This window comes from Tachypleus tridentatus, chromosome 4 (genome assembly GCF_004210375.1).
Source record: "Tachypleus tridentatus isolate NWPU-2018 chromosome 4, ASM421037v1, whole genome shotgun sequence".
Classification (NCBI taxonomy): Eukaryota; Metazoa; Arthropoda; class Merostomata; order Xiphosura; family Limulidae; genus Tachypleus; species Tachypleus tridentatus.
In genome coordinates, this window is record NC_134828.1 from 74,057,309 (window position 1) to 74,083,904 (window position 26,596).

The 26,596-nt window shown below is 35.2% G+C and overlaps 1 protein-coding gene across 3 annotated transcripts in view; it reads left to right on the plus strand.

Annotated features, from left to right (window-relative positions):
* Nucleotides 1-26,596, plus strand: part of LOC143249448 (serine/threonine-protein kinase MRCK alpha-like) — a 135,939-nt gene that overhangs the window by 18,933 nt on the left and 90,410 nt on the right. For all 3 annotated transcript variants that reach the window (XM_076499303.1, XM_076499305.1, XM_076499304.1), the window contains 8 exons: nt 31-273; nt 2,676-2,732; nt 3,422-3,565; nt 3,823-3,991; nt 9,762-9,847; nt 22,216-22,295; nt 23,926-24,050; nt 24,546-24,712. In XM_076499303.1, coding sequence (XP_076355418.1) covers nt 31-273; nt 2,676-2,732; nt 3,422-3,565; nt 3,823-3,991; nt 9,762-9,847; nt 22,216-22,295; nt 23,926-24,050; nt 24,546-24,712 — 1,071 coding nt within the window. The remainder of the gene's footprint in view (nt 1-30; nt 274-2,675; nt 2,733-3,421; nt 3,566-3,822; nt 3,992-9,761; nt 9,848-22,215; nt 22,296-23,925; nt 24,051-24,545; nt 24,713-26,596) is intronic.

Consider the following 26,596-nt stretch of genomic DNA (forward strand, 5'->3'; position numbering starts at 1 on the left):
CATATAGAGCCTTTCTTTCTTTTTTTCCAGTACTTAGTGATGGACTACTACTCTGGTGGTGACCTGCTGACTTTGCTAAGTAAATACGAAGATAGATTACCAGAAGAAATGACTAAATTCTATATGGGCGAAATGATCCTGGCTATTGATGCTATTCATAAACAGAAGTATGTACATCGAGATATCAAACCAGACAACATACTTCTGGGTACTGATGGACACATCAGACTTGCAGACTTTGGTTCTTGTTTGAGACTTCTTGATGATGGAACTGTAAGTTCTAGTGAAAAACAAATATAAAATACACTGAAAATGTTAAAACCACAACTAATTTTAAATTGAGAAATGCTGAGAACATATCTAAGTATAACTCTATTTCCAAATCTAACTTTATGTTCTATGTGAATTTGAGTTAAATGGTTTTATTTATTATACATAATTGTAACAATTTCAAAATATCATTTTGCCCTTTGAAATGTTTTCAGCTAATTTGTTAAATAATTGCGACCTTTGTTATAGTGATTGAGCTGACAAAGTAATCTTATATTTGTTATGAATACAAATCAAATTTGTACTTTACTGTTACCGTGTGTGAAAAAAACCTTTATAATGTTTTGTGTTTTTCTATTCACAACATTAGTAATTTTTTGATACAGAGAACAACACTATGATCTTGAAAGGAAAGTTTTTGTTTCTATTTCATAATTTTGATATGAATTTTGAATTTTTCTTTTTACTGGAATTCAGTAGCTGAGGGTCTGAAGTAACAGGTTTAAAATATTTTGTAATTTAAAAGAAATGTTTATGATTTTTTTTGGAAGTTTTAAGTGTTACATGTTGGTAACATCCATGCAACAGTTTGTTGTTGTGAACTGTTTGAAATTCTCATGAAGATTTACAATACTAAAAAAAATGCACTGTTTTACTCCGTGTATGTAAGGTGTGTGGGTCTCTTGTTAGCACCAAGTAGAGCAAAAACATCATAAGGAATAGATTCCATTAGGCATCTGAAGGTATTCTGTGATATCCAAGCTTTCTCAGCTGTTTCAATAATCTCTTGGAATTGGCATAGTTTTATTGGAGGTGAATATTTACTTAGAATCTGGTTTTTTCATAATATCCCATTATGGCTTGGTGGGATTTAGATTAATGTTGTTCTTTACAACAAACCATTCTGTTTTAAAAAGAATAAATGTGTATACACTTGTTGTGTACTAGTGTAATAGTTGTCGTATGAGTGATCACCAGTCCCTTGGATGGAACTATAGAATTCAGCTAGAGATATATGTGGCATCAAAGTAACTATTTTGTTGCTTGTTTAGTAAAAATATAATACAAGTCCAGTGTTACATTTTCTATAAGTACAGCAAGATGTTCTGTAGTGACATCATTGCAATAAAGTGACATAATATGGTTGTGTTACCTTCAGAGTTCTTCCTGTTGGCCTGAAAAACAATGTGACTACGATGTTTATGGATAATCTCTGTTTTTGTGCATAATTATTATTATTATTTTGTAAGCCCTTATGCAATGTAAAATTAGAGATTTGTGTTAATAATTTATTTTGTCTTTCAAATGAATGAGGTTTCAGTTTTATATCTGAAGTTTGTTCAGATCATTGTTGCTTATGTATTGGAGATATTTCTGTTGTTGTTATGGATATGTTGCTGAAGTCTTGGTTGTGTTCCAGTAACTGTGTTTATATTTTTTAATTGAATTATTGCAATATTTTGGTCAAATGGTTTTATAACTGTCTTGTGGATGTCCAAGTTTTGATACTTGTTTGTAGTTGGATGTTGATTTTAAAGGTTTCTATGTCATGTTTCAGTGTTGACGTTTAGTATTTATTTCAGTTTATGATGAGGCTAGTTTGGAAAGTGTTCTGTTTGCTTTAGTTTTTTTATTTTTCAATATAGTTATCTTACAGCACATATTGTTGTTGTTATGTGTTTTTTTTTTTAAGAAGGAGCTGCAACAACAGTATCATAATTTGTAAATACTTTTTATCTGTTCTTCATTAGTGATTGGTAGTAGGACTTTGATAAATTTGTTTCTAAGCATTGTTATTTTCAAAGTTTAGTCAGTAGCAAATTATTTTGAAGTTTGTAGTTTAATTTTAGATTAGTTTACCTTGGTGTGATTGCTTTACTTGAGTAGTTTTGTGTCTGAAATACTGAGAAAGTTTAAAAGAGAACTATTTCATTTGAAAAACCAATGCATTATTTTTTTTTCCCTTTTATTGATCTTGTTGGTAGATTTTTCTGGCTTATTCATACATTTAGTTATTATACATCATTTTAACTTCACATTTTAATTAAGTGGGAATCATTAAATTTTTGGTAAAGATGTTTAAGTAGGTTTCATGTATACTGTGATGTAATTAACTTGTTCAATGAAAACACCTAGGAAAGCATGGTTTGTTTCATTTTTGTTGGTGAGAATATTGAATATATTAGCGGGTTTAATAAGTTCAAGAAGAAATCTGTCTACTACCCAAATTACAAAAATGCTGTTATGGGATTTCTGCATCAAAAATCGAGCTAGGAGTTTTTCATTGAAGACTACAACTTTTCTCATTTATACTGTCTAGAATTCAAACTAAAATTCTGTACACAGTTTATAATTTCTAGTATTACATTAAATTGCAACTGTTCTTGTATCTTGAAATGTGATAGGTTCAGTCCAATGTAGCAGTAGGAACTCCAGACTATATTTCTCCTGAAATACTTAGGGTAAGTTTTTATTATTTAAACTACTTTTTTACTTTTTAAAAGATAATTGAAACTGATATTTTTATCAACTAAATCAAATACATTATACTACTGTAGGAATTGTTAAATGTATCTGTAAAAATATTTTAGTTTCTTAACTGTTATCAAAGGAAAAAAAATTTTGTTTTTCAATGTTTATATATATATATGTGTGTGTGTGTGTGTGTGTGTGTGACAAAATAACAAAATGCAGTAGTAGTTTTAGTGCATTTTAGGTCATCTTACTCACTGTGGTGTCTCGAGTATATGATTGAATTTAAAGTTCCAATAGTGAGATTGTTTTTCTTTCACACACATACACATCAAAACAAAAAAGAATGCTAAACATGAGAGAGACTGATCAGAATACAGACTTGTCAGTTGATAGAATATTGTGATATGACCAATGCTTTTATATGTAACAGTATTATAGTACACTGCTATAACTCCACTAAATTAATTATGTTACATAAAAGGCTCGTTAAAACATCTCTTTCATAATTAACTAATAAAATAATAAATCACCTCGTACTAACAAAGGGACTTTTGCTCATGTATGTGAGAAAGGCTATTTGCTGACTCTTGTAGTTTGCAGCTGTTGTTAATTGAAAATGTATTAAGTGTTATATGTGATATTTTGAGGCTATATTCTTAATAGAATTGTTTTGTAGGCAATGGAAGATGGGCAAGGAAAATATGGGCCTGAATGTGATTGGTGGTCTTTAGGGGTCTGCATGTTTGAAATGCTGTATGGGGAAACTCCCTTTTATGCAGAATCTTTGGTTGAGACTTATGGAAAGATCATGAGTCATAAGGTGAGTGTGGTATACAACATCCATATGGAGAAATCATCTGATGAGTTGAGTGTCTGTTTATTTTCATTTTAGTCTTCAGTCAGTTAAACATTACTGACTTTAAATAAGTTTTTAGTTACTTTGGAATTAAATGTTGCAGAAGATAACAAATGTCCAAAAATCACTCAAAATAACATAAATACATTGCTGTTGTACTTGAAAATAAAGTAGAGATTTTTTACTTGCTTTGCTTTTTACTCTTTCCTTTTCCTCCACAGACATGCTTTGCTATACCAGATGACCCAACTGTCACAGTGTCAGATGATGCAAAAGACTTGATGAAGAAGCTAATCTGTGGTGCTGACTGTCGGCTTGGTCAGAATGGGATAGATGATTTTAAACAGCATCCCTGGTTTAAAGGCATCGATTGGGATAACATACGAGATGGTGAGCACTTTATTATTAAGCGATTGCAAACATTTTTCAGAAGAAGTAAGGCTAAGAACACAAAATGTTTATATGTCTGTTTTATTAGTGGTGGTTAAGGTTTTACTAGCAGTAGCTTGTACATGATATGAGTTTGGTAATAATTTTTGCTAATATTGAAATGAATTTCTGGATTTGTGTGTCATGTGTGAATTGATGGTGGTGTTTGAGATATTTTATGTGGTATTTTCATACACAATAATTTATTGTTTGTTATCTAATACTTTATTGATTGCATTAAATTTAACATTTAGAGACATGTTTATTTACAGTGTAATTTGAATAATTTTTATTCTTTTATGGTTAAAAAAAAGGTTTGGACCTTTTTTAACTCTTTCACTGCCAAATTGGACTGCAGTCAGACCTATAGCTTTGTGCCATTTGAGATTATAATTGAAATTTTATAGTGTCTTCTTTATTGAATAGATAGCAACATTTTATGGGCAAATGTAAAGTTCTCATTTAATATCATGAGACTTAGATGTTTATCATGGACTATTTACATATTGATGAACCTGATCTCACGATTAGTATTGTTTCTGGGATGAGAAAAAAGGGAAGAATTTGTCAACAAATTTTCCAAGATGGCTTTGTGCTGGTGTTCACCATTCACTGCAGCTCAAGTTTTGGAAAATATTCAGCAAGATTCAGACTCAGGGAGTGACTGTTTTGAGTATGAAAGCTCAGAAGAAGACTCAGAAGACAGTGGTGAAGAAAGTAGACCAAGCACACAAACCAAGAGAATAGGCATAGTTAAAACTGGTTCAACTACCAGCAGAAGGTCAGTGAAATCATGGGGAAGAGTGACTACAGTTCGAGGAAGCACTTCAGGAATTCCACCCCAGGTACAGTCCCACCTCCATCTGAACCCGAACCATTAACTAATTCAGAACAGGATGCCCAGTGGTAGGGGTAACTTGTGGAAGAAATGGAGATGTTTGAACAGGACTAGCTACTTGACTATGTATGTTCCAAACAAATTCTGAAAATTTCATGTTTTATATGTTCATCTGCAGTGAACTTATAAACTTTTTATGTAATGCACTCCTTTTGACGCTAACAGGCAAAAAAGAATGTGGCAATAAGTATCAGTTAAAAATAATAATTTGGTAGTGAAAGAGTTAAAGTTATGTTAAATTTAGTAACTAGCTCTTAAAAATTAAAAATAACTTGTTTGAAACATTAGAGTTTGGACCACAGTGTGGTTTGATAAGCATTATTTTGTACTCAAGATATGTAAATGTTCCTACATTATAGATTTAGTCCAATTAAAGAAATATCATATATTCAGAGGCAAACATGTAATTTTATATCGTATAATTGTTGAGATATTCATTAAATACTATTATGAATCCAGAGGTTTAGTTGTCAGGTAACAGTGAAGAATAAATTTTAAAGTAATCCAGGGTTTCTGATCATCTAAATTATGTAAGTTGTGGCAGGTTTTTGTCATAGAATGAATCAAACTATATTTTAGATGTTAATAGGATATATAAAGAGTTTTATTTTCCCTATTGTTCATTTAATATTGAGTAATTTCGAGTTGATAAAACTCTGTGTGCCTGCTTTTATTTACCGTTGTTTTCCATTGCAGGATTTCATGCAAATAAAATGTAATTTCATGTTTAACCAAACTGGGCTAATGCTTTTACATTTGATTGTAATAAAACAAATTTTAACATCCAATTATCAGTTGGTTCTGTTATGTAACCCCATTGGATTTTTAAACATTTGTCCAAACTGTTTGCTTCTAGGCACATAACTTTATTGGTTACATATATTACAAGCAAAAATACCTATCCTCGGTAATGGGAAAAGTTTATATTAATTTATCAATTTAGAATATTTCTCGGACTTTTAAAATGTTAATTGTTTTCATTCTTGGTTTCACTCTGAGCTACTTATACTGTGTACTGTGAAAAGTAATTGTTGGGCATTTTAATTGTGCTAAGAGTTACTCAACAATAACATGCAATAAATCTACATTTTTGTTCTTTAAATTAAGTTGCATTTAAAATGTAAATGGTAGTGTGATTAGTTCCAAACATTTTCCTGTATGCTGCTTCAGAAATAAAATTTGGCATCAGTATTATTCATGCCTGTTCTCTTGTTAATTAACAAGTGAATGTAAAGCTTTGCCTGCATTTGTCGCTTTTCAGAAGACAGATTACTCAGGCAGACACCACAGTTTGTAATATATATATATAACATAGTTACATGACAAATGTCAACAGAAATACCAATAACGTGATTAATCCCACTAATTACTTTCTTTTTTTGAAAAATGAGTGATTTCATCCATTTTTGTAGGTTAGGCAAGAAAGTAAAGCTATTTTGCAGGTGGATCCTTCATGTTTTTTAAAGAAGTTACTCATTCGAAGATTAAGAAAAAAAACGGATCATTCTTAAAGATAATTAATAAAGAAATTGCTCTGTTTGAAGTAGATAGGTAACACATTCAACAAACCTTTGAAAAAAAGATGCTAGTGGTAACCATTTTGTTGTATTTGTCACCAGAAAAGCTTGAACAAAAATTATGAGGGTAATTATATTTCAGGTTTATAGTTAAATGATAAAATCACTATTTATCAGGTCATCCCTAAAGTAATTTCTGGTTTTAGGTTCAGAAAAAAGAAAGGACTTCAAATGTTTTTAATGTTATTTAATCAAAATGTATGTTCCATTATTATTAATTACTTCCTTCCAACCATTCACAAGCTTCTGAATGCCACTTTTGTAGAATTCTTGGGGTTGGAAGGAAAATAATGTAGAGAGCAGTTTTGACATCTTCATGTGTTCCAAGCTCTTTTTCCATCAAAGTAGTTCTGCAAATTTTGGAATAGATGATAATCAGATGGAGCAAGGTCTGGAGAATAAGGAGGATGTGGAAGTTTTCCCAGTTTAACTCTTCAATCTTTGCAGATGTGATCCTTGCTGTATGGGGCCATGCATTATTCTGGTGTGACACAACACCTTTACAATTGATCAAAGCCAGGTCTCTTTTCAGTGCAACATTCAAATGCTCTAACTGTTGACAACAGAAGTCTGGTGTAATCATTACATTGAGTGGCAGCACTTCAAAGTGAATCACACCAAAAATATCCCACCAAACACTTAAAAAGATTTTCTTGAGGTGGAGGTCCATTTTGGGCTGTGCTTTTGCCAGTTTGCCTGCATTGAGCCATTGTCTGCAGCACTTAACATTTTTATAATATATTCATTTTTCATCTCCAGTCACTAACCCGTCCAAAAAATGTGAGTTACATTCATGAAAGTGCAGAGAAGTGCAAATGTCTACTTTTGCTTTAAGGTTGGCTTGTGTCTAATCATGAGGTACCCATTTTACAAGTTTTGAAACCTTTCCAAGCTATTACAGATGACTGTGAACTGTTGAATAGATTGAATTAAGCTTCTTTGCTATTCTTCAACTGTTACAGCACAATCTTCTTAATAGCAGCCAGCCATCATTAAACTCAACATGATATGAACGTGGCGCATCACTTAAGCTGTAGTCACCTGATCTGAACTTCTGAAATCACCTTTGTTTTCTTTCATTGAGAGACTCTGCACCATAAACACCTTGAATGTTTCTTGTAGTTTCTGCTGCACTATTGCCCTTTTTAAACTCGTAAAGTATTATATGCCTAATGTGCTCCTCAGACACATCCATATTCATAAGGGTTTATTTGGCTAATGATTTGAAAAAGTGGAGTTGGGTTAGTTTCTTTTATTTATCTGAATATTTTTATATATGACCTACTACATATTTCAGTCATTAAAGCCTTCTACAAAGACAGAAATGATGCACTTTCTGTAATAAATTTTTGGACATTACTTTTGGGATAACCTGATATTTAAATAGTTACATTTAAGGCTTGTATTATCAGTCTATTTTGTTAATAATATTGACTGACTTGTTGTAGTAAGATTTAGGTTATGGTTCATTTAATATGGAAAAGGTGTTGTCTGTTGGAATGCAGATAGAGATGGGCTGTTGAAGTCCAAATATTGATATTATGGTCTCTGTGATAATTTAATTAGATTTGGTGCCCTCGGAAAGGCTTGTAGTTGGGTTACATGCATTGTTTTAAAACTAGACTTATAATATGAAACTTGGGTTTTATAACTTCCTTATTATAATTGCATATTAAAGACTGTTACCAAAAATCACTTTTTGACTTGTTCAAAAATAGTTGCTTGAGGAGAATAATTAATAAACTGTATGTGAAAACTCAAAAGTAGTCTCAAGAAACAACAAATTCATATATCAATATAAACTTCCAGGTTATCGAGTAATTCAGGAATGAAATTAAGTTTTTTTTTAATTACTAAAGGGGGAGTTTGTAAGGGGAACATTCATATTAATATAATGAAATTATGTTGGTTAATTAGCACTGTAATATAAATGTACTTTAAACAGATGATTTGTTATTTCATGCTTTCAGAATGTCTTTGGTATTTTATTGTTTGAAATATAATGATTTAAAATGTAGGGAGAAAACTACATTAGCTAATTTTTGAACAAACTGTTTCTGAAACTAGGCACTTGAGTTCAAATGGCTCAGAGCTATGATAGGTTGTAAATTTCTTTTTGTGTATATTATTTATTAAAAGTAAGTTAAATATAAAAATGAAAAATGTTCTAGATTAATTAAGAAGACTTAAATGAAGAAAATAACTTTATCATCATTCTCAATGAATACATAAACTTTAGATATGCATACACATAATATTGTTTATTTATCCAGTTATACCACCTTGTGATTTACTGTTTCTTACTGTAGCTAGGCATGGTTCAGAAACCAGTAAAATTAAATAATAATAGTTGTGAAGAGACCTGAATCTTCTATGATAAATAATTGTCTTTTACAATCTGCAGTTATTTGTAATGCAAGAACAAAACAAAGGGAGATGTAATTTTGTCTTCATATTTTTGAACTTTTACCATGTATGATTTTATAACATTTTAATATTAGGGGTAGAGAATGCAAGATAGATAGTATAAAAGTGTATAAACTTAACATTCATTTAGGAGATTTTAGAGGTTGTGCAAACAAAGTATGAAAATTAAAATTATTTGATGTATTCATGAAGGCTTATAATGGGGTTTCATGTATTATTTTGGAACTGGTTTTATAAACTGAACTTTCATATCTGCAACTCTCCCATTATTACAATAACTCTGCATATGCTCATAAAGGTTGTTAAAAATTGTAACTGAAAGTTATTCCTTTTAAGTAACAGTTTTTAAAAAAGTGTTTAGTAAATTACATGGAAAGATCAAACTTACTCATAATGAGCAACAGTATATATCCCTGTAGACTTTGATATCAGAAAATAACTAAGGAAAGTAATCAAGTTTACCTTCAAATTGCAGGAAGAGGAGTATATAGAGGAAACATGCACTTTAAAATATATATCCATTGACTTCAGTTTAATGAAATTATGTCAATTAATTAGCGCAAAAGTATAAACATGTTTCTTAAACAGATGACTTGTTATTTCATATTTTAAACATTTTTTTTTATCTTTGTGTTTGTTTCTGTCCATTTTGCAGGTGTTTGTGAACTGTTGTAAAGATTCATGTATTTAGTTTGTATTTCCTGTGAACATTCTTAATGAGATCTGTTAGTAGTTGGTTTTAAAGATATTGTTTCTAAGTTTATGACATTTTTTGTTCTAATTAAGTATTGTATATGTTTGGAATTTCTATCCTCTGTGTGATTTTCAGGCCCAGCCCCATATGTTCCAGATGTTAGTAGCCCTACTGATACATCTAACTTTGATGACCTTGATGAACTTGACCAGCGTTCAAATGTAAGTCCTTAATTTGTAATGAATGTATTTGGATTTTTTTTCCTAGTAACATGTTAGTTAATTTATAAAAAGCATGAGAAAATTGACAAATATATCCAAAACACTTAACTTTTTTCCCTAAAAATATTTTTAGCACTTATTTTAGTCTGTTATATTTCACAATAATGCTTGAACCTTAAATTTCTTAGTTTATTCTTGTTAGAGGAGGGTTGATGTTCACTATCCAGTCACCTCTCTCAGCCTGAACAACTGCTTTTATTTCTTCAAAGTATCCCTTTAATAATGTTTTGTAAGATTCCTGTTGTAATATACTTTATGAAATATGTCTGGTGATTGAAAGGCTGTGGTCTAAATGTTTAACTTAATCCTTTGATATGATCCCAAAGAGGATCTAGGCTGTGGCTAAGTTATCAAAAACATAAAAAAAAAAGTATTGATACTTTGATACCAAGGAAAAATATAAGTACTTTGTGGCACAGAATATTATCATGCTGAAACAATACAATGACCCCCTGAACAGAAAAAAGCCACCTTATCCTCTGAATCTTGCTTTAATTTTTAATATTTAATAGTGTACAGAACTCATATATAATTTGGCATTCACATTTGTCTACATGTAATTTGGTAAGGTCGTATTCAACTATTTTTCAATCTGATATAAAATTCAAGACAAACAATATCTATGTAAGATTCTTCTCTCCAAGCAACAGTTTTGCATTGTTTCTCATCCATACTTTAATTTCCAATGTTGTACTCTTCCTCAGCTCACAAGATTAGCTTTTTTCAGTTTATGCTGTCCTCTGTATCATTTGTATTTTAATGTATGCCACAAGTCTTCATCATCCCTGTGTTGGGATCCAAAGATTCAATTTTTCATATTCCCACCAATAGGAGAGCAGTCTATCATGTGACATCCTCTGTGTACCACCACTGAACCATCACTTCTTGTTTGTCAGTGCTCTAGTGCATACGTCTTTCTTTAGACCACTGATTACCCTGAAAGTGTTTTAACTTTATTTTCCTTTATTGAACTTCATTTAATTTAATTCATATTTGTTTATGAGTAATTTATTTACCATGCATTTTTCACTGTATCATATCTGTATTCTGAAGTTACTGTTGCCAGTTTGGGTGCATATCACTCATCTGTTACTGCACTTTCATTCACATGTGTGGGTGACCTGTTGGAGAATTTTTTGAGCTTTTTTTGTGGGAAGATGGAGTTGTCTGTGGCATGCACATTGTCTCCTTTTCTTCCTGTACTTTTCGAGCCTTTTAATAGCACAGGTTGAAGAAATTATCTTTTCTTCCCATTCCCTGGAGTTTGTCATACCTTTTCACACTTTCTAGAATATTCTGTTCAGTCCTCATCAGTTTTTTTGGAGATAATATATCAAGTATGTGATGTTTTATGCCTTACCTTATTGTTTCTACCTCCTTACCTTGCTTTTGTTCCTGTCCACTCATGTTTTGGTTTACAGTGTGCTTTTGATGTTCTATTGGCTAATGGCATTTTTATGACCAGTCCCCTGTAGGTATAAGGATAATTCACCCTTACAACCTTTAAGGTGGGCTCCCAAATTCTAGATCACCAGTTGAGTTCAGTTTTACCATTTTGGGGGAATAGGTCCAGTTTTCTTGTTCATACTATCTATGCCCCATTTTCCCACCTTGTCCTTTCTTTGACAGTTTGTAGTTCTTCACCACAATCCTATTTCTGTCTAAGGCCCCTCGGTGTGGATTCCTGTACGTGGTGAGGGGACCTCCCATGGAAGGTTTTGTTCCATCTGGTTACCTTCTCTGGGATCTAAACATCCACCCACGTGTTTGCTGTGCGTGGTGACCCATGAAGGGGAGGAGAGGATCCTGGTAGTTGAGGGGTCCAACCCTAACACACCACTTTGGCCTCGAATCCCTGTAGACGGGCGGCTTTGGGTGGCCCCCCTTGGGTCAATCAGCTGGTCCACTTGGGCTAGAGTCAACCAAGTACCAGTGTTGGAAGTTCTCAACGGGTGTTGTGGACATTGTGCCTGATGCTGGTGTTTGGGTATAGTGCTCATGAAACCCTGGCGTTGCTGCATTGTCCTTGCGTGACTTTGTAGTGCATCCCCTTGTAGGGCTCCATGGTGGGTGGGGTCAGTGGTACAGAAATTTTTTCCTTTTCCTATGGATCCTCTAAAAAATTTAAATAAAATTGTAAAAAAACAGTCAATGGGTAAGCGACCACGTCTTGAATACTCAGAACAGCAATCTTCAACATCAGTAACACATGTACCTCATTTTCTTATATTACATTCTCTTTTGGAAAAACCTTTAGGGTAAATGTTCCCTTTTTTTATTTAAAAGGGACTAGAGGGACTTGCTGGCTCTCCAAAGTCAGTAAAGAAACTTCGATCTGGTGACATATTGGTTGAAACATCCACATCCCAACACAGTGAACTCCTCTTGAATTCAAAGGCAATTGGGGATATACCTATTGAGGTTACACCCCATGCTACCTTGAATTCTTCACGAGGAGTTATTGTTGAAAGGGATTTGAAGAACGTTCCCGAGCCAGAGATTCTCGCTGGTCTCTCCACTCAAGGAGTTTCTGCAGTGAGGTGCATCTCCACTCGCAAAGATGGAGTTACACTGCCAACAAATACCCTCGTTTTAATATTTACTTCACCACGTGCACCTGCCACCATCAAGGCAGGTTATCTCATTTGCAGGGTTCGGCCATACATACCAAACCCTCTTTGAAGTTTCCAATGTCAGAGATTCGGCCACTCAAAGACATCTTGTCGTGGTTCCCTGACATGTGCTCATTGTGGAGGGAAGGACCATGATGCCTATGACTGTGACATGAACCCACATTGCGTAAACTGCAATGGTTCTCACCCCTCTTACTTTCATTCTTGCCCAAAATGGTTGGAGGAAAAAGAGGTGCAGCGTTTTAAAACGACACATAACATTAGTTATCCTGAGGCTCGGAAATTGCTGTCCACAACTCCATCTTGGACATATGCTGCTGCACTTCATTCCGCAACTACAGTGAGAGTGCAGACAGATCTCTGTGCCTCCAAGAGAATCGTTTTCAAAACAAATGAAAAGCCTTTTGACCTCTGTGGTTAAAAAGGTTGATGAATCGACTTCCACACCCATCTCTGTTCCTCCCATACCTTCCAACAAACCTCAAGATCCATGTCCTTCAGTTTCAAATACAGGCATTTCTTCTGATACATCTTTTTCTCCCACCACAAGAGACAAAACAATTATTCGTTTGCGTCCTCAGTCACTGGATTCCCCTTCCAATAACAAAAACTTGCCCACCCGACCCAGAGCAGGATCCATGGAGGTTGATAGACCTCCTCCGACTAAAGACAGTAAAGAAAAAAGACGTGGTCGTAAACCGAAGGGTTCTCCAGCCACTTCACTTACCCGTTCTTAAAAAATGGCCACCTTGATACAATGGAACTGTCGAGGTTTACATACTAATCTGGATGATATCAAAACGCTGATTGCTTCCTACCATCCTGTTTGTCTTTCTTTACAAGAAACATTTCTCAAAACTGCTGATACTGTCTCCATTCGGCAGTTTTCTCTGTACAGAAATGACAGGTTGTGTGATGGTCGAGTACATGGAGGGGTGGCACTGTTGGTTGATCAACATGTGCCCACCCTGTCTTTGTCACTCAACACACCCTTGGAGGCTGTAGCCATCCGTGTTTCCTTGGGTCATACCATCACTGTTTGTTCTCTGTACCTGTCCCCTGGAGAGACATATGATCAATCAGATCTTGATGCTCTCGTTGAACAATTGCCATCTCCATTTCTAATCCTAGGGGATTTTAATGGACTTCATCCCCTCTGGGGAAGTGCTATAATTGATGGGAGGGGTCGATCTGTAGAGCGGATGCTCTCTGATCACAATCTTTCTCTTTTCAATACTGGTTCTTCCACTTACTTTCATGCACCTAGTCAGTCCTTTACTGCTATTGATCTCTCAGTTTGCTCCCCTTCATTATTCTCCCATTTTTCATGGAGGGTTGACAGTAATCCACTATGCAATGATCATTTTCCTATACTTTTGAGAGAGACTGGCCGTGGTAGATGCCACCCTACCTGCGTGCCCCCGGTGGAAGCTGGATCAGGCAGACTGGTCCACTTTCACTGCTCTCGCAGAACTTGATCCTGCCATCGTAAATCAGCCATCAATAGACGACTGTGTAGCAGCAGTAACTGACTGTATTACACATGCAGCTGCTCAGTGTATTCCTAAAACCTCAACACGTTTTCCACGATATCCTCGTCCGTGGTGGAATCCTGCTTGCCACTTAGCACGGAAGGCTCAAAAGTGGGCCTGGGATACTTTTCGTAGATATCCCACACTTTCAAACCGGGTTGCTTTCCAACGGGCCCATGTACATACTAGGTGGGTAAGACATCAAAGCCAGAAGGAATCTTGGATTAAGTTCACAACCAGCATATCTTCTACCACCAGTTCCAAGATCATGTGGGACAGGATTCGAAAGGTTAATGGGCACTACAATTCTGTCCCCCTCTCGATCTTACTCTCTGATGGTCAGGAGGTGACTGATGTTCGGAACATCGCTAACTCTCTAGGTGAAAGCTTTTGCTGGGTATCTAGCACTTCTGTTTGTTCCTCCACCTTCCTGGCCATCAAGACTCGGGCAGAGCGATCACCTCTTTCCTTTCGAACTGACTGTTTCTTTGACTATAATTGTCCCTTTACCCTGGTGGAACTAAAAAATGGCCCTTCATCGGTCTGCCAGTACGTCTGTTGGACCTGATGATATTCATTATGACATGCTGCACCATCTATCTCCTGGTTCTCTTGATGTCCTTCTGATTGTTTTCAACCGGATCTGGCAGGAGAATGTTTTTCCTAATGCCTGGCGCCAGGCTATTATTTTACCTTTCTCTAAGCCAGGGAAAGATACCAAGATTCCTTCAAACTACCGTCCAATTGCTTTGACGAGCTGTCTCTGTAAGACATTAGAAAGGGTGGTTAATGCTTGTTTTGTTTGGTTCCTTGAATCAAACAACCTCCTCTCGCCCACCCAGTGTGGGTTCCGTTGACAGCACTCCACCACAGACCACCTAATTCCGTCTTGAAACATCTATCAGAGAAGCATTTCTCAACCGCCAACATCTTGTATCAATATTCTTTGAGATAGAGAAGGCCTATGACACAACATGGAGGTATGGTGTTTTGCGAGACCTCCATACATATGGGTAACGTGGCCATCTACCCATGTTTATTAAAAAATTTTTAATGGACAGGAGATTCCAAGTTCGTGTGGGTTCGACACTTTCCCGTTCTTTTGTACAGGAACTTGGAGTCCCTCAAGGCTGTGTATTGAGTGTTACACTCTTCAGTATAAAGATAAATGCCATCACTGAACAACTCCCTCTCACTGTTGCGAATGGGCTGTATGTCGACGACTTTCACATCTCATGTCAGTCGTCAAACATGAGATATATTGAGCGGCAACTACAAACTGCCCTTAATTGTGTACGGAAGTGGACTCTGGCGAACGGCTTTAATTTCTCTCTCTCCAAAACTGTATGCATGCACTTTTGCCGTCGACGGGGGTATTCACCCTGATCCTGAACTTCATATCGGTGAAGTTTTGCTGCCAGTGGTCCCGGAGACCAAGTTCTTGGGGCTTATCTTTGATCTTAAACTGACCTTTATACCAGACTTAAAGCAGCTTCGGGTCAAATGCACAAGAGCACTGAACATCCTCCGTGTTCTCTCTTCTACCAGTTGAGGGGCAGATCGCTGTTCAATGTTAAAGGTATATTGTACCCTTATTAGATCGAAACTCTATTATGGATCAATGGTCTATGGCTCTGCCAGACCCTCGGCCTTAAAGATGCTGGACCCCATTCATCACCAAGGACTTCAACTCTGCACTGGGGCTTTCCGTACCTCTCCAGTTCAAAGTATATACATTGAATCTCATGAACCTTCTCTACATCTTTGCCATTTGCAACTATCTTTACAATATACTTCAAAACTTCATTCCTTACCAAAGCATCCCACCTGGAAATGTGTTTTCCTTCCTCGGTGGGCAGTACTTTTTCAGAACAGACGATCTGTCATTGCTTCGTTTGGCCTTCGCATCCGGGCGCAATTGGATTAATTGGGTCTGTCCTTGGATAACATTGCAGATTCCACAGGTCGGGCCCATCCCACCATGGCTTATTACAGCCCCCAAGTGTGACCTTTCTTTCAGTCACCTAAAAAAGGCAGATACTCCAGATTGGAAGTACCGTCTTTTATTCAATGAATATCTTTCAAACAATCATTCAGTTCCCATTTATACAGATGGTTCCAAATCAGGTAATTCAGTGGGCTCTGCTGTGGTTTGCTATGGGTCAGTAGTTGCATGCAGAATCCCTTCTACAGCTTCTGTGTTCACTGCTGAACTGTATCCCATACCTCTTGCCCTGGATCATATTGCAGCTGAGCAGTACTCCAACTGCACTATTTATACTGATTCGCTTAGTTCTATACTTGCCTTGGAATCGCTACATGTTAGCTAACATCCTATTCTCGCTGATATTCGAAACCAACTGGCCCATTTCTCATTAGCAGCTACTTCAATCCAGTTTTTCTGGATATCAGGCCATGTTGGTATTGCGGGAACGAGCTTGCAGACACGGCAGCTAAATATGTCTGCATCAGCACCTTCACTCCTATGCCTATTCCGTACATGGACTATGGTGTTGTCTTCAAGGCTCGGCTCTGTGCCAGCTGGCAGTCCACTTGGAGTGAGCAACGCGACAACAAACGTTTTCAAATGAAACCCAAAATTGGACTTTAGCCATCTGGCTTCCGTAAAGTTCGGAAGGAGGAAATTGTTCTCACTAGGATACTCATTGGTCACAGTTTTTTAACTCATCATTTTCTTTTATCTGGAACTGATGCACCAATGTGTGGTTTGTGTAACACTCAAATCACTATCAGCCACGTTTTACTTTCTTGCCATCGTTACAATTCTCAACGGTGGCAATATTTTAAACATATTTTTTTCCAGGTCAGTCTGTAACATTGGACAGAGTTATTGGTGATGGTGACTCTGTCCACTTTGATAATGTTTTTAATTTTTTAATGGCCATTAATCTTTTTAATCTCATTTAAGTGTTGCATATTTATTCATTACACCTTCTTAATTGTGGTTCCTTTTTTACAGTTTTAATCTCTCTCCTTCAATTTGACATTGGACAATGGGCAGAACATTAAATAACTCGACACCAGGACTGGAAAGGCCAACTTCAGGTGACTAATGCTACTGTTTGAACTACTCGTTAGTCGTCCTGGCGAGTTGTTATTATACTTTTGCTGCATATCATTTCACACTTTTACTACTTAACTTTTTAGTACTGGCCATATTGACTCATAACCCGGACCCAGGACTGGAAAGACCAACTTCAGGTGACTGACGGTGGTTTTTATACTTACCTGTTAGTCTTCCTGGCGGGTTATGATCATTACCATTCTGCTACAGGTAGTTCTTTACAACTTTGTTGACTGGATGTCAACATTGGTTTTTATGCCATTTTCTGTTTTAATTGCCGTTTTGCTTTTATCTTTAATTACTTTTACAAATTTTACTCCATTTACTTGACTTTTATCTTTTTACTGGACATTTGGCTACTCATTATTACGATTTTAAAACTTTTATTCTTTTACATTTTGATAATAGCTGCTATGACACATAACCCGGAACCAGGACTGGAAAGACCAACTTCAGGTGATTGACGGTGGTTCCTGAACTTACCTGTTAGTCTTCCTGGCGGGTTATGATCATTACCTTTTTGCTAGAGTAAATATCTTACAACTTCTTATACCCTGCCTTCTATCTTAACATTGTAGGCTAGGTGTTACATTGGTTTTATACTTTTTTGTTTTATCTTCATTTCCATTTATGTCTATTACTACATTTATTTATTTATTTTTTTTTTTTACATTTTTATCGAATGTCTGGCGCAGATAGCCTCACTGCTTTGTGCCATAAAACACTAAATCAATCAATCAATCTGTCTAAGGCTCTTCACAGGAACATCCCTGGTGTATTTCGATGACTGGTTTCTTCATGCCCACTTTGATTGGGAATTAGTCAATCCTCCTCGTCAACTCCTCCTTTAAGCTGTGTAGATGGGATGGTTTATCACATTGGAGTATTCATTTCTTTGTCCTCCCCAATAGCTTGTACGTCTGGGTGTTTTATTCAAAACCCATCTTATTTGAGCCCAACTTTTCATCTTCAGCTCCATTCTTGGAACAGGCCATTCAGGCAGCCCTGTCTGGTCCATTACTTACTACTGGCAAGGTTCTATTTCTGACACTTATCATACTTCTTGGTGAGGCTCATGTACATTTGCTTCAGTGGGCCCTTCATGACCAGTGGAACCATACACTGGATTTCGTGGATGATTCTTTTTCCAATATCATTGATGAACAATCTGCATTGGTGACTGGACAAGGCCCATGTGTTAGCAAGTGTCCCACTTCTTTTTTCAAGGCCAGAGTTATATCCATTCATGGAAGCATCCTCTCAGTGCTGGGGTACATGGATTGATCACCAATGGGTTTTAGGTTGTTGGCCTGTGAAAGAGTGTTCTCTTCACATGAACTCTTGGCTGTCCATCAAGCATTGAGTACTTTGCTTTTTATCAACAGCTGTTGTTGCTTTTTACCATCCATTCCAACATTTCTACATTGTGGCTTGTATCACTTGGTCAAGGTCCCTATGCTTCACACCTTGAATTTTATCTATTGGCCCTACTCCTATTGCATTCACCTGATGGTGTGTCTTATTCTGGGTAGCATTGAGTGTGATAATTGATATTTTTTCCCAAACGTATTGGATTTATCCCATAGAGTAGTCCCTGCATCCTACTGTTTTCTTGTTATGCTGTCATTTTTTGAGTGCTCCTCACATTGATGTATTTGCCACTATCCTCAATCACAAGTTAACCCATTTTTGGTCCCTAGTTTCTTCTCCTATGGTTTGACAATAGATGCTTTCTGTAGGGATTGGTCCCACCTATTCCTTTGTTTCTTATCTTATCTGATTATTGGGTAGTTTTCACTTGCCACTTCATGTAGAATCCTTCTGATTTCTCCTTACTAGCCTATTAACCCTAGGTTAATTTGGTTGCTTCAGCTCCTGGTGATCCCTTCTATCCCTTTTTCTTTACATCCAGACCAGTAACATGAACCTAGTTTTCATTTTGCATTTCCCTATCCACTGTCTTCACATAAAGCTTTTGTCTGGTCCCAAGCAAGGAGTTCCAGATTCTTTCAAAGAGTAGCTTCACCATTCTGTTCCTTTTTTTTTCTTTGTATATTTACCTAAGGAAGTGGAGCATTTTTCACTCCTGGACTTTAGTTTGGGGTTTCTCTCCTTGCAGTTGCCTGTAAATCCAAGTTTCTCATATGACTGTTTAAAAGAAATTCATTTGTTTCCTCGATTTGAGATTTCAAGCATCATCATCACATACTTTTTGTTTTTCCTGTTCAAGCAGGGTCTTTGCTTCCTCTGCCATTTCCATGTTAATCCATTTATTCTGGCTCCATCTGTCACTCTCAGACTGGGACATTAATGCCATCCTTGATACCCTCATTTTATTCCCATTCAGAACACTGACTATATGTTCTCTCTTTCACCTCTGTTTGGAGGCATATTATATCCTCCTTGAGGTCTGTGGACATCATAGGTAAAGTACTTTCACCATCAACCTTGCCAGGATTTTGTACTACTAGTCATAAATTATTCTTTATTTGGATTGTGCTTTACTTGCTATGACCTCTGTGACTCAAAGGCTTCCTTATTTCCAATCTGCTTATCCTCTGTTTCTCACCTCTACCCTTATCCTGATCCAGATAGACTTCTCTGTCTTTCTGTGCCCTTTGTTGTTATATCACTTGCATATCTTCCTTCTGGAGTTCTTTTCCCTTCCTATGATCTTTCCGTGGTTACCCTGACCAATTGAATTTGATGTTTGGTCTCATTGGCTTCTTCTTCCTTCCCAGCATGCTATGCTCTTTTTCACATTTCAAAGTCATTACCTTACCTTCAACTTCTTTTCTCATTTGGAGGAAATTCTGTGATCAGGCATGTGGATGACTTTGCACAAGTTAATCTCCCATTACTTTTTCTGTATTGTTGTTTCTGCTTCCTCAGAGTATCACCTTTTGCCTGTGGCTCTTCTACAGACATTAGCACAGCTGTGACATGAAGTAAGCCTGTACTAATACCTTTTCTTTCAGGATCCTCCCTGCTTCAGCTTTACTTTGGATTTCATTCTGTGATGAATGGTGTTTGACTGGGTATTCTGTCTATATTCAAAGTGGGTTCTACTTAGATATCTTGCTATAAAACCTGCAATGTAAGCCAAGTTGATTCTTATACATTTTTAATGTTTATGTATATTCATCCTTGAGATTGGGTGTATCACAAGATCAATAAAGTGTAAATTCATCATGATAATTGCATTATAACATTCCCATTTGGATCAAAATACCCATGGATGGCATGGGTGAAGCAAAAGGGGATTTCTGTCATGTCTCAATTGAATAAATCTGTGGGGTCTGCTTTTCAAAGTGGTATTTGGTGATCACCCATTGCACTTTCTTGGGTATTGCAGTTTCTCTGGACTCCCCAACACATGTTCTCCCCATCCTTTCAATGGAGTATGGGAGTCCTTACCAATTACCAGTTCCAAACTGTTTGGGTGGCTGACCATGGAGACAACCTGCTGGACATTTTTCACATGATGGAAACAACCATTCAGTTCAGAGTAGGGCAGTTTTGTTTTGTTGGTGTAGCAAGTGTCACAAAATGTTCTTGATGAGTGATTTTTTTGAGAGTTGAGTTTCCCATATGCAGATCACCCCTTTGATTGGGTTCCTTTCTCCTACCGTTGTGTGAATGTCACTACTCAAAGAGTGAGGTTTTGGTAATAAAGTGAACCAACCACATAAGTCCTTACATGACAAGTAATTTGGCTTGTCCACCTTCCTCTTTCAGTGAGTCTTCTGTGTTGTAAGTCACAGAAGGTCTTTGTGGCATGTTTCAGTTTCTGTCCTGGCTTTTGCTTTGCTACAAAGTTGTCGGTGACCTGGGTTGTTTTGGGCTTGTTTCTTGGCTGTGAAGGTTTAGTGCATGTAGTGGACTTACCTCAGATTCTGGATGACATATTCCTGGATCTTTGACATAATTCCACTTTGTGCTTTCCTGGTGTCTTCTTATTGTTTTATTCTGAACTTTGGTATTTGAGGTGAAGGCAGTATGATTCTCATCCTATCTTTGAGAAGATGTCAGTACCCAGTGTATGAGGTTTTTGGATGTAGTTGACTTTATGAGTGCAGTTTGTTGTGCTCTAGTGAGAGTCGTGCGTCACTTGATACAGTGCTCTGCTATTGGTGTAGAGGTGACACATGATGATTTGAGTGAGTGGCATGTTAGATTTTTAAATTCAAACATTAGGATTATGCAGGCCTGTGGCATGCATTCAAAAAGTTTGCAAGCAGAGGGCAGCACAAAACAAAAGCCAATCTTCTGAGAGGGGAAAAGTACTAATCAGAAATACATTTTAATTTAAGAAAATTATGACACTAAAAGTCATGAGAAGGGATGAATGTTTTTAATTCATATTGTGGTTAACTGCTTACGGATTTTAGCTCATCTAAGTAACCAACCAATCTATGATTCCTTTTGCAGAGTTGATGTGCTGACTTTTCATATCTGAGTATTCATTAAAGCCCTGAGTGATTAATTAAATGTTAAATATTCAAATTTCTTTCAGAAATTTGGTAGGAGTTTGCATAAATCATTGATTGATTAATGTTAGGTAGCCAGGCTGACATTTTGTACCAAGCACATCCAGTGGTCTACCAGTTCTTCACCATATTACACTGGGTTTGGGTATGGTTGGCAGGCTGAAATGTATCCAGTATTCAAAACACAAATTATGCATTGTATAGGTATTTTTATGTTTGAATCTGAGAGTGATTTTGCTTTTAACTAGCTAAATTAATTGTTCTCTTATAAAGAGCCTTAGACGAATTTATTTTTATTATTACAGCAACAATAACCAGATTTAAAAAAATCTTTATTTTGGGCTACATTTTTTAATTCAATAAATTATAATTGACTTCACAAAATAAAAAATTCCCACTGTCACAGTGAATCATCTTTTTTACTTATTCATGACTACAACCTTAAGCTTTTAGTTTATTAGCTAGTGTATAGGTATTGTATTGTATTGATTTTCTGAAGCTGTTTTCTGAAAATGTTTTTAACTTCAGCTTTTTAAATTATTTTCATCATTCATTATTAATGTTGCAGGATTCTGTCCCACCTACAGGAAATAGTGTATTTTCTGGTCTTCATCTACCCTTTGTAGGGTTTACTTTCACCTGTGGCAGGTAAAATGTTTCATTTTTTAAACTTTGTAGGTATTTCATAAATTTTGAAAGTTAGTAAAGCATCAGACAGGTAACTCTGGTGAAGTGTCTATTCTCTCCATGTACATCCTTTTATGTCATTTTTTATTGTTTTGTATTTAACTTATTTCCAATATTTCATTGTTTTCTTCCATAAAAGAAATAAACATTAAAATTGAGCACATTGTTTCATTTATGGATAGAAAAATTAATTCTAGAATTTACATGTATTAGATTAGAAATTGAACTCAAAATGTGAGTTAAATTTAAAAAAAACAAAAACTGAAGAAATACTTGAGTTGACCATATAGTATTATTAGGTTGTCCAGAAATAAATGTTGTTTTTGAACTGCAAAGTTTGGAAAAGTATGAATTAGGGTTTTGAAACATGCTTTAATCAAAGTAAGCACCATTTGCTTCAACACACTTTTCCCAACGTGTAACGATGCTGTTTATTCCCCTGCTGTAGAAATCAGAGTTTCTATAGTCATTGAACTCCCTGAAAGCTTCTTATGCACCTGCCTTGTTTTGAAAACATTTAGTCTTCAAGAAGTTGTCAAAGTGTTTGAAAAGATGAAAATCTGTAGTGGAAATGTCTAAGAAATAAGGTGGATGAGGCAGAACCTCAATTCCTAATTCATTCAATTTTTGGAGTGTCATCCTTGACAGGTCTCTTAATGCCAATTTTGTTGATCTTCAGTCAGCTCATGTGGAATCCACCTATCCAACTTTTTCATTTTTCCTATAGCACTCAGGTGGTTGGCAATGCTAGATTTGTTTGTGCCTAGCTTTTCTACAAGCTTATGTACTGTTTTGCTAGGGTCTGCCTCAATTGCTTCCCTTAATGAGTTTTAACCTAAGAATGGCTTCCTTCCATGACCTGTGTGGCCTTCAAGACTTTCATCTCCATGCCAAAACATTTGGAACAAACACTGAACTGTACGTTCAGTAACAGATTCACGGCTGAATTCTTGGTTGATGTTTCGTGTAGTTTCGGTAGCTTTTCATCCAAGTTTGAAGTCATAGAGGAAAATTATAAGGAAGTTGTTCTTGTCCATGCTGCCTTGGGGGTTGCAAAACTTACTCTGAGTAGAGTTGAAACAGCAGACAATTAAGGCACCTTGTAAGTGACAACTGTTGCATTAAACCGACCAATGATAAGTGACTCAATATTCAGCTTCTAAATGTTATTGTGAGAATTCCAACACTTATTTCTGGACAATCTAATAAAGTTTTTGCTGTACACTGATTTGTGATGGCTAGGAAACTCAATGTAGCTATAGGTTTAGATGATATTTTGGGGATTTATTTTTTGATGGTTGGTTGTTAGATATTTTCCACATACAATTTATATTCAGAGTAAATGTTAATTACAAAGAACTTAATTTAAAGTTATCGTGCACATTTTAATTCAGGATTTAATAATTTGTATTATGCATGTATTGTGGAGATTTATAGTTTTTTGTGAATTGAAAGATAAAAGTGTTTGAGTAATTATTACTTCTGTAGTCGTTTAATACTCAAAATATTTTGACACTATTTTGTAACAGTAAAAGTAATTAAGTCTATGATTGTGTTAGGTTTTTTTAGTACAAGTCTTCTCTTATTGTAGTAAATTATCTGGTGTGGGCTATATGATGAATGGTGATGATGTGAGAAATTCATCATCTGTTGAACCTCACAACGTTGTACAAGATCTTCGTCAGGAGAAAGCAAAACTTTCTAAGGAAATAAAAGGTAATATTAAAGTGTTGACATGTGAGGTAGTTATTTTCATACTTGTCTTTTTTTTGGGAGGCGTACTAAAATATAAATTTCACTTCGTTAAACATTTTATAGTAATTTTGATTTGTTATTTTTTATGCTATTTCCAAAGTGTATTGTTTATTATATTCAATTATGCATAAGTGTAAACAATGTATACAGTTCACTATTTTTGTGTTGCAAGTCATTTTTTTTCAAAATAAAAATGGAAAATAAAGGTTCCATTTGTATATATTGAAAACACAATTTTCATTGCATGTATTTTTAATAATGATTAAAATGTAACTAATCTATATATTGTAAATGGTTAAAACAAGACTTCATGGAAATTAGATATAATGATTTAGCAGATACTTTTTTTGAGTAAGAACACCAAGTGGTCAGTGTTTATTAAAAAATAGAATGCTTATTTCACACCTGTCTTTTTGTTTACAACATTTTTATATGGATTGGTTTTAACTGGCTCAGAATTGACGTTAGAGCTACAGAGAAACAAACACAGTTCATTAAGGTTCAAGAAAGAACTGGATGTACTCGGACAAGAAGATTTGTTAGATGGAGAAATGTCAAGTTACGTGAAAGAACTAGAAAAAAACATGCACCAGATTAAAATTGAAAATGAAGATCTACAAAAGGTACACATACATTGATTAGTTATATCACTTGTACTGTTTGAAAGACAATACAACCAAATCACATTTTACTTAACAGTAAAGTTTGTTTGAATCATCCAATGTTGTTAGAGCTTCAGGTTTTAAAATAAGACAAGAATGAAAAGCCAGTTTGTCATGAATGTTTTGCTGATTATTTTGTGAAGTTGCATTTCTGAAGACCCAAATAACAAGAATACAAGTAAATAAATAATTATTGTTAGACAGAGAAGGAAAGAAACAAAAAAAAAACTGAAATTCAATACAAGCATAGAGTACTTTGGCTGGATTAGGATAAGCCAGAAAAGAGTAATTAGTGGAAATGATCAGTTATTTTAAAGTATGCCCTTATCATAGTTTTATAATTGAACACAATTTGAAGTTATTTAAAGTAAAACACAGAATATATTTTTGAAAATGATTCACAAATTTATAATACAAACTAGATGTTAGAATTCACAAATTAATACTACATATGATATAAAAAGAGAGAAAACATTTATGAGAAGTAATATGAAAAAAATAAGATTTATATAAAAAAAAACAATACTCAAATTATAGGATGTAACATTTATTACTGAAAGCTTACTGCTCATTATGTTGTGATTTGTGTTGCTGGCTGAATGCATTGTTGAATTTGATATTTGTTTTGCTCTTCAATTTGTTGAAAATACAAATAGGTAAAATATGACAAGAAATTGATCACTAATAGTAACAATAATAGATGTTTATTAGAAAACTAGCAAAAATAATCAGCTTTGTTTGAGCTGTTAGGTTGATTTATTCTAGATGACTATATCAGTATGTGTATTCTAAACCCATTTTAGCATGAAAGTATATCCTATATACAATTGTTGCTCATTTACTGGATGTGGCCTGTTTATAAAGGTAATCTTCCCTTTGATTTTTCCACTGATATTAAACTTGCATTGGCCTGGCATGGCCAAGTGGTTAGGGCACTTGACTTGCAGTGTGAGGGTTGTATTTTTTGAATCCCCATCCCACTGTACATACTCATCCTTTCAGCCATGGAGGTATTATAATGTGACAGTCTTTACAAATGAATAGTGGAACAATAATAGCCCAAGAGTTTACCATAGAGTGATGTTGACAGCTGCCTTCCTTAAATCTGCTGCTACTAAGTTAGGGACAGCTAGTGCAGATAACCCTCATTTAGCTTTGGACAAAATTCAAAATAAACAATTCAAATAACAAAAAACAAATCTCTTTAATTAATGGTGCCCCTAAATTACAAAAAAATAGATATTTTTTCAGTTTTGTAGTTCATATATTTCATTTTGTGTTTGGCACATAGCATTTTAACAATAACATTAGATTATACTTTTATTGCTGAACATAATATAAACGTCATTGTTGAAATGCATTGTTACCAAAATGCACTAGTTTTAATGTAATTTAGAAGTTGCTGTATAAAGAACCACTTCTTTTCTATGTAGTTTTTTGTGAGATTGCCACATTAAAAAGATGCATGCACATGCATGTCTATCTAGTTAGCCTTATTACTTCTCTCAACATTGGTCAGCCTATGTGACCAACCACATTATCTCTTTGTACTTGTTTGGAATCTTTGTAGATTTAATACTTCTAACTTTCGATATAGCATGTATATCTTCACAAAATTTGGCAGTATTTCACTTAATATTACAAGTCTTTAATGTACAGAAAAATACAGTGAAATATTTTTAATAAAGTAAATATTTGTCCATGAATATATTGAATATTTTGAATAGTTTGTGTACAAAGTAATTTTCATGTTAAAATTAAAAATACTTTTCCATTTCTCAAAAGTCTCCAAGACCTTCTAAATACATTTCAAACTTTTTCTTCAATGAAACTTGATAGTTTATA